At 35.5% G+C, this 16003-nt stretch overlaps 1 protein-coding gene across 1 annotated transcript; it reads left to right on the plus strand.

The window, feature by feature from the left end:
• Positions 1–238: 238 nt before the first annotated feature.
• On the plus strand, positions 239–14690 carry LOC135732170 (scavenger receptor cysteine-rich domain-containing group B protein). The gene is made up of 12 exons (XM_065250068.1): positions 239–785; positions 3775–3904; positions 4172–4207; positions 5103–5141; positions 7828–8136; positions 8403–8468; positions 9051–9365; positions 9643–9714; positions 9953–10021; positions 12127–12441; positions 13563–13667; positions 13756–14690. Exons 2-12 carry the CDS (start codon positions 3787–3789, stop codon positions 14070–14072), a joined length of 1761 nt encoding a protein of 586 aa, XP_065106140.1. The 5' UTR covers positions 239–785; positions 3775–3786; the 3' UTR covers positions 14073–14690.
• Positions 14691–16003: the final 1313 nt, after the last annotated feature.

The raw sequence follows: 16003 nt of genomic DNA on the forward strand, positions 1-16003 counted from the left end.
TTTGGTCCAGGGACACAGATCATAAATATAGACTGTTTGAGACTACAGAAGTGCAAAAGCATTGATCATGACAGTGTGAGACTGATCAAATATACAGAAAAATACCTTTGCACTTCCTTTTTAAATAAAGTGTTGAATCAAAAGCATGACATGAGTTATATGAGCAATAATGATTACAAAAACTGTCAATCAGCCGCAAACAATCAAACCTGAATGAAAAGAAATCCTGAATGTTTAACATCCTTTCAAAATTTGGATTGTTTAAAATGATTTTAAAAAGGAGGAAGTATGAGATCCAAAAATGTGAAAGACAAACACACACACAGGTTAATTTTTTTGGTTACTGTAAAGAGTTTGAGACAAACAGAGCCGCACCTTTCATAAGCAGCACCTGTAACTAGAGATGCTGGGATAACTGTGAAGGGTTGGCTTTAACTTTGTCTGATTTCTCCTCCCTTTTCCTCTTCATTCTTTTCCACACAAACCAGGCGGCGATGAGGTGTCACTGCATTACCATACAATGCTGGGGATGTTTTTCTGTTTTACGTAATCTGGGATAGAGAAAGCAGGTACTTATAGTCTCACAAGGTTACGGCGATGAAAGACATTGTGCCACTTCAGTCGGATGAACTTCTTCTTCTTTTATCCATCCAAATTTTAACTCTTGACTGTTGGATCAGTGTCCTGTGAGCTACAAGACATCTGAACTCAAAGGACTGTTTGCTTTAAACTCATTTTTGAGGGAACTTTTATCTTGCCCGTGAAGAAACTCCTTTTCATCAGAGGTATGTTCACCTTGCTGTGTGATAATGAAAATCAAAGGCAATGTTATTGGAGAAAAGGAGATTTTTACCATAAGACAATGAGCTTTTACATTACAATATCTTAAAAAAAAGTTGTTATTGTATAAGAATCCTCAATGCTTGACCTTTATAAAAGTAAAGTTTTTGATTTTGTTTATTGAACTTTTCTTATGTAGGGACATTATGTGGTCCTGCAGCTGCAGGTCATGGGTTCAGCTTTCAAATAAATGCTTTGAATGCACTTTAAGTTGCTTTTGACAAAGTTGCATAATAGAAATGAAATGGCATTATTTATTTTATTATTAGGAAATGAATGTGGACTTTAATAGATAATTATTGATAAAAGTTGTCATTTGAAAGCATGAGATAGCGACAGTTCTCTCCGTGTCGTTTTGCGAGTGCTGGGATCTATCAGCTCTCCGTCAGTGTAAGAAGGAGAGGGAGGGGAAATCAGGCAACACAAAAGACAACATTATTCCCTGGTGAATCCATGCAGCATCCAGCCATGAATGGAGTATTGAAAAACATCATATTAGTGACTAGATTCATTTCCAGGCCTCACAACCAAACCATTTAATGTGCGGTCGCACGGGCGCATGAGATGACCATAGTAACGTGTTTGAAAATCATCAACGCTAATTGACTAAACAATTGACTTCTTGAGAGCGTTTAGCTCTTTAAAGACACAGTTTGCAATCTGCCAATGGGGTAAGAAAAACGTTTTTCTTAGACACTTATATTTTCTCACCCCATTGGCAGATATGTTTGTTTATGTTTATTTTTTTCCTAAAAACTAGATTTTTATTTCTTAGGTCATTTTGCTCATAAAAAATGCACCTTTTTTTTTTAGATATTTGTACTGTAAACAAGACAAAAAAAAAGTTAGAAAGTCATTTTTTTGCATTGCAATAGTTGTTTTCGATGAGGGATAGGCAATACATTTTTCAGCTCTTTGGTGGGGTAAGAAAAATATAGACACTGAAAATTTGGCTTTTCAGATTCATAATAGTTTGATTTTCAAATTTTAATCGGGAGAAAAAGGCCCAACCTTTTCTAAGACTCAAAGTGTGTGAATCGAAACCTCATTTCTTTTCATATTATCAAAACATTTCCAATGTAAATGATCAAGGATAAACATACTTAAAATGTTGAGACTTAAATGAAGCATATCAGAAAAGTCTCTGAGCTATAATAGAGCAATAATGCACTGCAAAAAAATGACTTTCGTACTTAATATTGTTGTCTTGTTTTCAGCACAAATATCTAAAAATTCTTAAACTAAGATTAATTTTCTTGATGAGCAAAATTAACCAAGAAAAAAAATCTAGTTTTTAGACAAAATTTATACAAAAAATCTATAAGTGAATTTGTGCTTAAAAAAACAAGCAAAAATATCAATGGGGTAAGAAAGAAATCTTGAAATTAGTAATTAGTAATTCAAGAAAAATGTTCTTACCTTATTGGCAGATATTTTTGCTAAAAACTAAACTTATTTTCTTAGGCCATTTCGCTCATCAAGAAAATAAATCTTGATTTAAGAATTTCTAGATATCTGTACTGAAAACCAGACATAAATACTAAGAAAGTCATTTTTTGTATGTTTTCGTGTATATGGCATCTGAGTTGTAGGCCTATCATCTTCGTCCATAAACTACCACTTGCCCAAACATTCACCCCTCCTGCCCCGCAGGGCTTCAGTCCCACGGGCTGAGAGACAAACGGCGCCCCAGCGGTGTCATCAACTGCCTGAGCGTTCTGGAAAGTCGCAGTGACAGATTCGCAGGAAGCAGCGTTTAGGAGCACAGACAGCAGAAATGTCTTTTTGTGCGCGCGAGGCCCGGAATGTTCACTATCTGCTCCGTGGAATATCATATTCTCTCCCGAATCTAGGATTCTGAGCTGTATCCCACCATTTACACACATTCCAGTGTACTGTAAGGTCAGGACGGATTTAGGCAAAATTAAAGGAAAATTGAGTCTTGGGATATATTAAAGATATAAAAATACAGATAACATGAAGTTTATATCAAGAGTTTCAAGACTAAAAACTTAATCGATAAGTTGGATATGAAAAATACACCTGAGACTGCATAGCAATCTTTATCATTTTTGAACTGTTGCAATTCTTTTAAATCATAATACATTGTGTAGTTGTGTAGTCTTTTGTGTAGGGTGTATGTGTTGTTTGTGTGTGTTTACCTTAGTACTGTGTGTGTGTGTGTGTGTGGGCCAGTATGTAACAGTCTCAACAAATGGTCCAACTTTACACTTGGGTCATAAACCAAAAGCTGCTAACATTAAAAAACATTCAAGCATCTTTTAAATCAAGATTCATAGCATGCATTGCATTCTTGAAAACATCACTGCTTTACTCATGAATACGAAGATATATAACATGTCAAATTTATATATATATTTATTTATTTATTTATATAGCGCTCTTTTACAATGTTGCATTGCTTCAAGGAGATTTTACATGAAAGAAGAAGAGAAGAAATTGGGAATTTTTTTAAATATATAGTAAAAAAAATATATGGTAGGATTGCAAATTGCATTGTCCTCATAAATAAATTATAATCTAATGATACTTTGTCTTTGACTATTGGACACATTGTCAATTAATTTGATAAATAACAGGTGTCTAAACTAGGCCTGCTTTTCCATCTTACATGAAATTGGCCCTTTTAAAGAAGAAAAATATATTTGATTATATACACACAATATATAAAGTTATATATATAATTTATGACATATAAATTATGAAATGGCCAACAGAGTCTCATGAACAGCAAGCACGTGGACACAGAAACGATCTGCATTTATGTTTATACTGATATGTCTGAACCTTGCAATGTTATGCTTAGATAGTAATGAAAGAGAGCAAAAACACAGAAGAAAAGCAGATGGGAAAGAGACGTAATTTGCACATGGACAGGTGTCACTCGGTAAAGTTATTTGTGTGTTTGTGCAGATTAATTCTGCCATGCAAGGTCAGCGTGGTTCAGGCGGTGTGCGCAGACGCTGGAGATCTGCTGTCTGGATTCTTGCCTGTCTATTAGCATCACTCCTGCTGTTGACCGTCACCACCGTCATTCAGTTTGGTGAGTTAAAAAACTATGAAACTGGACTGTGAGCCTTTATATTTTACAATCACAGTTCAAAGTGTCTGTCAGGGTCTTTATGGTTTGATTATGAGATATTTGCTGTCCAAATATTACTGCATGTGTTGAGTCAGAACTTAATGAGAGATCTTAGGACCAAAATATCATAGAGACATGTCGGTGTTATAATGTGTGTATATCGTGCTGTCAAACAGAAGTGTGTAAAAAGACTTGATTATTTTGATCTGTTTGTTTTTCTGTGTACAGGAGATCTCAAGGTTACACGAAGATCAACAGCTGTTTGTAAGTATCATTACAGAATAAACCTTTCATGTAATCCCATCAGTAATGTTGCACAGATCATCTGTTGTATATATGTATGTAAGCATCACCAATTCATTGTTGGGACATCAACTCATCAGCCAGGGCGAACAGATTCAGATATTGAACTCAAAACCAGTCCTAATTCCCACCATAAGGAAAATATGAATATCTAGCTGGGTTTCTTACGAACACCTAATACATGTTTTAGAGTAGTGGTGGACTGAAGTTTCAGGGAGAGATATTAATAAGCAGAGCCGCCTGTGAATTGGCCTATAAAAAGACTTTTTTCCTTTGTGAGGCACTGAAATCGCACACCATTGATTTACAGTTTCATACAACAGTTTGTAAAGGCATTAACATTAGATGACCTCAATCGAGGTTAACAAACTATTGAGGAAAAATGTCCACAGAGAGAAGTTGGAACTTTGTTGAACAACCCTTCTGAACAAACATCACAAAGTTGTCTAGACATCTTTTCTCTCCACGGACTCGTTAATCACTTTTACTCAGTGGTTTGGTTTATATTTGGACACACTTGACTTTTTGATCTCAAGTTTTATCCGTATATTCTTTAAATTGCCCATGCAAGCATCATACTGTAGTACAATGTGTCTCAGTGTACTAGCAGATAACAAATAGTAATAATGCATTTTAAAAGCATGTAAAATATTACCACCCATCACATATTTCTATGGACATTTCTGCCGTGAGTTGATCTGAAACTCCAAAATGAACCGAAATTATCTTCCTGTCTTAAATTACAGGAAAATACAGTAGATATAGAGGACTGTAGGTATGGACGGCCAAAAACCTCCTTTCAACAATTCATTTTGACCAATCATTTTGTTTCTCTCTCTCTTGTTTTTTCTCACAGCCAATAATGCAACACCTCCAATGCCAATGCAGCCGCAAGGTGAGCGATTCACAATTACAGTTTATCCATCTTAGCTTTTCTTACTTCACCTTAACATGTTTGTAAATCACCACAAGACTTTAAGATGAGTCCTCGCCCACTGTCAGCTACACAGGGACTGTAAGATTAAAAGATTTGTTTCTAAGGTGGAAAGGTTTTTTGCTCACTTTTTTTGCGCTATTTTCATTTCATTCGTTTTTGGAGTCATGTCTCATATTTGGACTTAAATTGTGCATTAAATTGAAGGGGATTAGGCACATTCTTACTGGATCTATTATATTATTATATTAGAGCAACCCTGCTTTACTTTACCAGCAGATGGCAAAATGTAAACTTCAGCTGAGCACATATACAGCACAATTGCTATAAAGTACAATGTTATTACCATGTTTGTTTGATTGTTTTATTTGAATGGTATGATGGTAATATAGTACTGTAAAGGCAATGTTGTACTATAAAAGTACAACAGTAATACCATGTTTTTGGAGATTTAACAGGGTGGTACTACTGTATATAGTACTGTAAAAGTAATGTTTTACCACAAACGTACTACAGTGATACCATGCCTTTAGAGATTTACCAGGGCGGTATTATATAGTACTGTAAAAGTAATGTTGTTCTATAAAAATTCTACAGTAATACCATGTTTTTAAAGATTTACCAGGGTGGTACTACTGTATATAGTACTGTAAAAGTAATGTTTTACCACAAACGTAGTACAGTAATACCATGCCTTTAGAGATTTACCAGGGCTGTATTATATAGTACTGTAAAAGTAATGTCTTACTATAAAAATACTACAGTAATACCAAGTTTTTGAAGATTTACCAGGGTGGTACTACTGTATATAGTACTGTAAAAGTAATGTTTTACCACAAACGTAGTACAGTAATACCATGCCTTTAGAGATTTACCAGGGCTGTATTATATAGTACTGTAAAAGTAATGTCTTACTATAAAAATACTACAGTAATACCAAGTTTTTGAAAATTTACCAGGGCGGTACTATATAGAACTGTAAAGGGAAAGTTGTACTAAAAAGTACGACAGTAATACCAAGTTTTTGAATATTTACCAGGGTGGTACTATATAGTACTGTAAAGGCAATTTGGACTATAAAAGTACTACAGTAATACCATGTTTTTGTAGATTTACCAGGGCGGTACTATATAGTACTGTAAAAGTAATGTTATAGTATAAAAATACTAAAGTAATACCAAGTTTTAAAAGATTTACCAGGGTGGTAATATTGAATAGTAAAGTAAAGGCAATGTTGTACTATAAAAGTACTGCAGTAATAACAAGTTTTTAAAGATTTACCAGTGTGGTACTATATAGTACTGTAAAAGTAATGTTTTACTACAAACGTAATACAGAAATACCATGCCTTTAGAGATTTACCAGGGCGGTATAACTGTATATAATACTGTAAAAGTAATCTCTTACTATAAAAATACTGCAGTAATACAAAGTTTTTGAAAATTTGCCAGGGCGGTACTATATAGAACTGTAAAGGGAAAGTTGTACTATAAAAGTACGACAGTAATACCAAGTTTTTGAATATTTTCCAGGGCAGTACTATATAGTACTGTAAAGGCAATTTGGACTATAAAAGTACTACAGTAATACCATGTTTTTGGAGATTTACCAGGGCGGTACTATATAGTACTGTAAAGGCAATGTTGTACTATAAAAGTATGACGGTAATATCATGTTTTTTGGAGATTTACCAGGGTGGTACTACTGTATAAAGTACTGTAAAAGTAATGTTGTACTACAAAAGTACTACAGTAATTACATGTATTTAGAGATTTACCAGGGCGGTATTACATAGTACTGTAAAAGTAATGTCTTACTATAAAAATACTACAGTAATACCAAGTTATAAAAGATTTACCAGGGTGGTAATATTGAATAGTAAAGTAAAGGCAATGTTGTACTATAAAAGTACTGCAGTAATACAAAGTTTTTAAAGATTTACCAGGGTGGTACTACTGTATATAATACTGTAAAAGTAATGTTGTACTATAAAAGCACTTCAGTAATACCATGTTTTTAGAGGATTACCAGGGTGAACCTATATAGTACCGTAAAGACAATGTTGTACCATAAAAGTACTACAGTAATACCATGTTTTTAAATATTTACCAGGGTGGTACTATAATATCCTTTATACCACAGGTCTGTTGAATGTTGTGTTCTGATTGGATGAGAAATGTTTCATGGGTGTTGATTAATTTTTCAGTAAATTGCACACCTTACTTGTCAAATGTCTTAAAAAAAAGTCCGCTTCAAGTTGTCCCGAATTATTTTCTTATAATTCAATGGCCTGTCATCAATTATTCCTTACATAGTTAAGTCCCAGAGTAGCATTACTTACCAATAAATGCCAATTCATTGTACTGTGGCATGAACTTCACTGTATTACTGTACTAGCATATATGAATGCGTTAATCATTTAGAACCATAGTACATTATAAGCTGAAACCGTCATAGTACTGCCACAGTACTATTGCATTACACAAAGACATAAACATAAAGTTTTACACAGAAAGAGAAATATAATGAAGTATAAAAGCTTGTAGGGTCAGTATATAAAGTCACTCTCTGTCTAAAGGTAAAAAAGTCACACCATCATCTCTTGTGTGTTATTCTCATTACCTGTTGTTGTTGTTTCTCACTAAAGCTACAGTACGGCTGATGAATGGCAGAGATCAGTGTGAAGGTCGTATTGAAATCCTTCACAACGGCTCGTGGGGAACGGTGTGTGATGATGACTGGGACATGGTGGATGCTAACGTGGTTTGCCGGCAGCTGGGTTGCGGTTTAGCCGTGGCCGTGGGGAGCAGCTCCAGGTTCGGTCAGGGTTCCGGCCCCATCCTGCTGGACAACGTGGACTGTAAAGGAGGAGAAATGGATCTGAGCCAATGTGGAAATCAAGGATGGGGAATTCACAACTGCTATCACTATGAGGACGTGGCCGTCTCCTGCAGAGGTGATATTTACCGGCATGACGGATCTAACTCACTTCAGATAATAAGAGATTTTAACTTTTGCTATGATTGCCATGCAAAAACATTTGGGTTTAAAGGTTCAATATTATTGTGTGCACTCAGAGCACATTTGATATTTTTGACCACATGGTATATTAAATTATGCAGTTAATCACAACTCTCTCTCTCTCTCTCTCTCTCTCTCTCTCTCTCTCTCTCTCTCTCTCTCTCTCTCTCTCTCTCTCTCTCTCTCTCTCTCTCAACACAGACAGTAATGTAATGGAACCTCGATTAGGTTTTGAGACCACAACGTCAAGTCCAGTCCCTGGAATAAGTAATTTGTCATGCAAACACACATAGAGTTTTGTACAATTTATTAATCTATGTTTCCAATTGTATCCTCTGTGAATGAGCAGTGAATGAAAAATGAAGCCTGCGTTCATCCTAAACTTCTGTTTGTCATATGTTCCCATGAAGGCCACCTATATCTGATTTATAGGTTATGATGTCAATGAGTAACAAAGTAACCTTATGGGAAACAGTTGATAGTATGGAATGATGAGATCGTTCCTCTGATGAGAAAACCTTTTGTTTCCGTGTGTTATTGAAGTCCAATAAGAGAACATGAGACACGCCACCATATGTTTGCTTGAAACCGTAGCCATTTGTTGTGCATGGCATTCAATGCAGTGTTAAGCTTGGAAGACTAAAATTACCATTAACCTGTCCACACCCAACACTGAGGATTAAACTGAAGCCAAAGTCAATTTGTATTAGACAAAGAAAGGGTGTTTCATATCTTCATAAAGTTTCAAGATAGTTTTACATTTTTCAAAAGGTTTTTGTTTCCCACTAGATGATACTGTGTTTAACTAACACAGTCAAATATCTAACATTGAGTTCATATGTGGTATAGGAGACGGTACTATACGTCTGTCTGGAGGTTCTGATCAGTGCCAGGGGAGGGTGGAGATCTACTATCAGGGGAACTGGGGAACCGTCTGCGATGATGACTGGAGCAGTAAAGACGCGGACGTCGTGTGTCATCAAATCGGCTGCGGACAAGCGAACACCGCTACGACCAATGCCTATTTTGGCTATGGCACGGGACTGATTTTACTGGATAACGTGAACTGTAATGGGCAGGAGAGTAACCTGGCCACCTGTTACAGCCTCGGCTGGGGGATTCATAACTGTGGACATCATGAGGATGCAGGTGTCATCTGCTCAGGTGGGTTTGGTTTAGTTTTGAATTATAGTAAAATCAAATTTTTTTTTTTTTAAGTGATCCAAGACTGTTTGGCTGTATACACTGCTTCCAGCGATGCCCTAGAAAAACCTTTCGTTTCATTTCATACCTTTTTATAATAAAAAACCTTTCTTACTACATTTTTAAAACAAAAAAAATGCTTCAAATGTTAAAGGGGTTTTTATGGAACCAAAAATGGATTTGTATATCCATACAGTATATGAATATTCAATAAGATTGTATAACTCTCGTATTTCAGGTTCAAGTTCTACCACGGTCCCGTCTATCAACACAGAGACTGCAGGCCGAGGATTTATAGCGAGCACAGCAGGTCCAAACAATCTCTATATTATACATGGGGCCTATTTTCAATAATACTTGCTTGAATTGATAGACTGGTCTTAAGTTTTGGCATTTACAGTAAGGTGAAGTAAATAGACCATCTGTCACACATTACTGTAGAGTAACTGTCTGATAATCCTGCAGTAAAACTACTGTTAAACAACAAGAGATGGAGCTCTTCAGAACATCACTCTTATTGTAAGACATTGTTTGTCTTTTCCATTCAGGGACTGGAATGCCCGTTTCAATAACTGAGATGACCTCCACCACAGTCACTACAGCCATAACAACAAAAGGTAATAATAATACAGCATCTAAAGACAATCTCAATATTATGCACCGATATGCCGATACTGATATCCGATAACTTAGAATGACGTCTACCATTATTGATAGATACAGATAGTTTTGCTTTTTACTCATTTTACTGCAATTTTTGATTGTCAGGATATAATCTGCCCTGATCGTCGGCTGTTTCTAAACATTGGAGGGGAAAATGCTAGTAACACTTTACTTGAAGGGGTGTGCACATAAGACTGACATGACACCTTCATAATCATGACATGTCACGTGTCAGATGTTATGCACGTTTAGGGCAGCTGTCATTGTGTGTCATTAGTTCAATGATGTCATTTTTAATGCACAGATTACATTGTTTAAGATGTCTTTGTTATGACAACTTGACATAAACCAATACATCATAACATAGCAGAATAATTATGAAACTTAAGAAACTACCTAGCTTTATTGAATAACATTACATTAAACTGTGATTTAAATGTCAGTAAGTGTTAATACTCTGTCAAATAGTTTTATACAGCATCATAAATATTTTTCTTGACCTCAACTACAGTGGTACAAATTCAACTTAAATTTCGTTTAAATGTCATTAAGTGTTAATACTATGTCAAATTATTTTAAATACCTTAACAAAATGCAAAAGACACGTCAAAAGATTACAACTTTACATATGTGCACAATACATAAAATAACTGACAACTACCAGAACTTGTTCTTCCTCACATATAGGGCTCTTAAATTGTCTGACATAGAAGAAAAACTAACAATACATTTATATAATTTTATTTAATGAACTGTTTTCCAGCTATATGGACCTGCATGGCTTAACCCATTTTTTGTACTGATTTAATTTAATTTTAGTTGAATCTGTCTTCAAATGCAATAAAATATAATTTAATCAATTTTAATTATTATTATTGGATTATTGGATTTTATTTCTTAAACACCTGGAGGAAACTAAAAAAAAAACATTATGAACTGAAGAATATTTATGACATTGTTATAAAAATATTTGACAGAGAATTGACACTTAATGACATTTTAATGACAAATTATATTTGTACCACTGAGGTCAAGAAAAATATTCATGACACTGTTATAAAACTATATGACAGATCATTAACACTTAATGACATTTTAATAACAAATTATATTTGTACCACTGTAGTTGAGGTCAAGAAAAATATTCATGAAGCTGTTATAAAACTATTTGACAGATTATTAACACTTACTGACATTTTAATGACAAATTTAATTTGTATCAATGGTAAAAAGTGGTCAGTTGTGTTTTCTTGGTAATGTCAAGTTTTCAAGACAAGTTATGATGTCAAGTTGTCATAACAAAGACATCTCAAGCAATGTCATCTTTGCATTAACAATGACACAATTGAACAAATGACACTTAAAGACAGTTGTCATAAATGTTCATAAATTTCTTTAATGTTCATGACCAGCCCAGTCTCACGAGATTTCATTATATGGTCACATATTTTTTTGATTCTTTTTTCGTGCTATTATCACAAATTTTCGTGATCGTATAACGAATTCCTGTTTTCATGTGATTATCACGTATTGGTTACTCAACTGTTTTGTTATTTTCTTACCATTGTCGCTTTGGTTTAGGGTTAGATTTACATAAAATGACATCCCTACCCAAACCCAACTCTAACCCTAACGGCAGGCGACATATAAAAAAATGAATCAGAAAAATAGTATAAACCAATGTATAGTGACATTCTAATGCAAGCACCAAGTCTAACCCTAAACTGAAGCGACAATGGTTTAAAAATAAGAAAAGACGTGAAAATTAGTGATAATAGCACAAAAAAAGAATAAAAAAATACACGACAAAGTCACGAAACTTTGTGAGACTGGGTAATCATGACCCATGTCATGCCACGATTATGAAGATGTCATGTCAGTTTTATGAACACCCCTTCAAGTAAAGTGTTACCCAAATGCTTTTATCTTCTGATTATTGGCACATATATATTGGTGCATCACGTTCAAGCTGTAATTACATGATAGTGAGTGAGAGACAACTAGAAAAAGAAAGATTTGTTTGTATTCTTAAAACATTTTGGTCCATTATACCTTACAGCGAATTCCGGCGTCCGGTTGGTGAACGGCAACGACAACTGTCAGGGACGAATAGAGGTTCTCTACTTCACCATCTGGGGAACGGTTTGTGATGATGACTGGGACATGGATGACGCTCTGGTGGTCTGCAGACAGCTGGGGTGCGGGCCTCCTATCGCAGCCAAACCTCTGGCTTACTTCGGCTACGGCTCAGGTCCCATACTGCTGGATAACGTCGACTGCCAGGGCAATGAAGAGAAGCTGACAGACTGTTTCAATCTGGGCTGGGGACAACACAACTGTGGACATTACGAAGACGCTGGAGTTATCTGTGCACGTAAGGAAATCACAAAGATCACATATAATATTTCAAAGGAATACTTTATCCAAAGTACACAGCATGACATATATGTTACATGGACATCAAATACACTCACAAAATATAACAGAACATTCTGTTACTTTCTGAGTTTGAAACATGCATGATGTTCTGGTGAGGCGTGCCATGTCTTTAGGGCATTATTCATCTTTCAGCATTCCTTCAGTTATCAAAACCAACACACACACACACACACACATTCTGGTTTCCATGTTTTGTGGGGACATTCCATAGACGTAATGCATTTTATACCATACAAACTGTATATTCTATTCCCCTTACCTGCCCCATTCCCTAACCCCAACCATCACAGAAAACTTTCTACTACCTTAGATTTTCAAGAAACATCATTCTGTTTGATTTATAAGCTTGTTTCCTCATGGGGACATCAAAATGTCCCCACGAGGTCACAAAAACACTGGTATTCCTATCTTTGTGGGGACAATTGGTCCCCACAACGTGATAATTACCAGGTACACACACACACACACACACACACACACACACACACACACACACACACACACACACACACACACACACACACACACACACACCTATTTAAAGGGCACCTATAATACAAAATCCACCGGTGTTTGGAAATAAATGTGTGTTGTGTGAACACAACCACCCTACAATAAACAAAATCTATTCATCTCTTCTTTTTTAATCCCCATTTAACCACAACAGTCTCATTAGACATGCTGTTTTGATTCTCTTCGCAATGTGATGTCACACTGCTAAAGCCCCGCCCTTGGCTGCTGACTGACAGTCTTGTATTATCATAGTTTATGCCTAGAGTGAGTTGCTATTTTTTCTTAGCTTCTTTGCAAACTCAGATCTATTTTAACCAAAGCATCTCTTTTGGTAAGGGAGCAAAGAACAATAGTTCATCTGCATTTAAAGGTACACACACAAAACCCCACCCAAATAGGGACACTTTGGACATGCTATGTTAAATGATATGTGGGGTATTGTGAGCTTGTCAGCCTGCACGGTCCGCGTGCATCATCCACTTTCAAAAATACATGCCTGTATGCAAATCTCCTCAAATAACCTCGTCTTCTTTTTTCTTTCAGCCCCTCTGGATTTTATGGGGACTGGGGGAATGGCAAGAGACTTTGGGATAGGGGTGACATCGAAGATCACCACAACTCCAGCACCAACAACAACACCAGCAGAAGGTAACAACACTGACATGGTCAGATGGTTTACATTTTTAATATGATTTAGGATGCTCATAGGCAAATGGATTATTTTTTTCTTCTCAAGGTACCATGAGGCTCGTGGGGGGTGGGCATCACTGTGAGGGTCGTGTGGAGATGTACCTGAGAGGAGAATGGGGTACGGTGTGCGATGACGCCTGGGATCTTCTGGATGCTAAGGTGGTGTGTAGACAGATGAGGTGCGGGCTGCCCAGAGAAGCTCAAGGGTCGGCCTACTTTGGGCCCGGTAGCGGCACGATAGTCATGGATAACCTGAAATGCATCGGCACGGAAGCCAATCTTGTTCAGTGCTCTCACATAGCGTGGAACGTCCACAACTGTGACCACTCAGAAGATGCCAGTGTCACATGTGTACTCTTATGACTCCACCCACCACAGGCCACGCCCACCCTTCTGGTCCTGAGCGGACTCGTCGGGTTTAGACTACGGGACTTGTACACACTTTGTAAATAACAGCTCACACCAATACCCAAGAATAGATTTTATGTTCGTAGAAATATTTACAGGGTGTGAAATAAAACCAAATAAATTATGCTAGCGACTGTTATATAAATAAATGCACTTTATAAACTATATGAAGATGTACACATAATGTAGGTATATAAATATACTGAACACATTTTAAGCTGTTACAGTGAAAAACTGAGTTTTTTCTTAAGGTATAAAATGTTTCACAGGCGTTTCACTTTGACAGAGGACTGCAAAGCACACGCAAGCTGGCAATAGCTTTTATCAACAGTCATCTTTTATAACAATGAAGTAGTTTTATCTGAAAAATGAAAAATCTATCTTACTGGAAAATGTATTTAACATTAATTCAACCCAAAGCAATCTTTTGTCTTAATTGGTAAAAAAATCTTCTCAGGTAAAAGTTTATTTTGAATAGTCTTGCTTAAAATAAATACCACCAGCACATTTTCCACAAATCATGTTAAAACACAAACCAGCCTCAATGTCAATGTTTTTTTTTTTCTTTCTTCCTTCAACACTCCTGTAATAAAAGTGAATATTGCATTGTAATGAATAATCTAAAGCATCTGACTGGCTGAATTGTGAAACTTCTTTGCATATTAGGTAACAAATTTGGGCCAAAATATATTCATATAATGACACATTTGATACCTAAAGTATTCAAACACTTGTGTTAAAAATAAATAAATAACATATGGGAAAGTTATGTTTTTTGACTGCACAAACCTTAACAAAACACTGAAAAAAATGATTCATTCAATTTACTCAAATTTTTAAGGTAAGTGGTTGCAATCAATTTATTTAAGCTACATTTAAACAAAAGTTTTTTATTTTACAATTTTGTTTCGTTTGTTTATAGCTTAAAGGTTGGCAGAGGATTTTCTCGAATTTTAGAAAAGAACCGCCTTTTCCACGTTTTAAAAAAATGCAATTTCACAACACTCCTGATTGACAACTAGGAGGACCAATAGTCTTGATGATCCACCCGGAAAAAGAAAATCCTCTGCAATACCTTTAAATAAATGGATTGCAACCACTTACCTTATATAATAAAACATTTAGTTAATTGATTGAATCATTTGTTTTTCTTTTTTTTGTGTATATTAGTGTGAGACAGATGTATATTTGTATGATAAATGCACTCTATGCCTGTCAACTCCATAAATATTGTGACAGAGGCACATTTTGTGTTATTTTAGCTGTTTTTTCCAGTTACAGTCATGTGAATATGGGCTTAACATGCACACTCACATCCAAATTGTATTGCTGTTCTTGTGTTGCTATAATTGCTTCTATTGTTTACCTCACTTGTAAGTCGCTTTGGACAAAAACGTCTGCTAAATGACTAAATGTAAATGTAAAGTAAATGTAAAGTATTCTATGGACAGGTGTTGTCTATTTTTTTAATAATTCCCTCATAAATTAAGGACATTAAATGTCTGGAGTTGATTTAAAGTGTGTCATTTGCATTTGGAAGCTGTAGCTGTTAACCCACATCATGTGATTCAGGGAGATCTCAATGCAAGTGATACATGATATATATTACTGGAATAAATGTTGGTAAACAGCTAAAATCACACAAAATGTGCCTCTGTTGCAATATTTATGGATGTGACTGACTGTATATAGTCTTTAACACATGCAGGCAGACATTTCTTAAATAATACATTTCTAGAATTTCTATCATCTAAAATGAAACATTGACTATTTATTCTACCAGCCGGAGCTTTGTAGGCAGTAATAAAAATATTCATCACCTTTTGGGTGTGAAACAAATTTTATAGTGAAATGTTTTCATTATTTATCTAAAATATAATTAGTCA

This window comes from Paramisgurnus dabryanus, chromosome 5, assembly GCF_030506205.2.
Source record: "Paramisgurnus dabryanus chromosome 5, PD_genome_1.1, whole genome shotgun sequence".
Classification (NCBI taxonomy): Eukaryota; Metazoa; Chordata; class Actinopteri; order Cypriniformes; family Cobitidae; genus Paramisgurnus; species Paramisgurnus dabryanus.

Bases quoted from the DNA above. Each gene is read 5' to 3' on its own strand.
- LOC135732170 (XM_065250068.1), top strand. From the start codon at position 3,787: ATGCAAGGTCAGCGTGGTTCAGGCGGTGTGCGCAGACGCTGGAGATCT. The intron at 3,905-4,171 runs GTGAGTTAAAAA...TTCTGTGTACAG, and splicing joins CACCACCGTCATTCAGTTTG to GAGATCTCAAGGTTACACGA. The intron at 13,668-13,755 runs GTAACAACACTG...TTTCTTCTCAAG, and splicing joins AACAACAACACCAGCAGAAG to GTACCATGAGGCTCGTGGGG.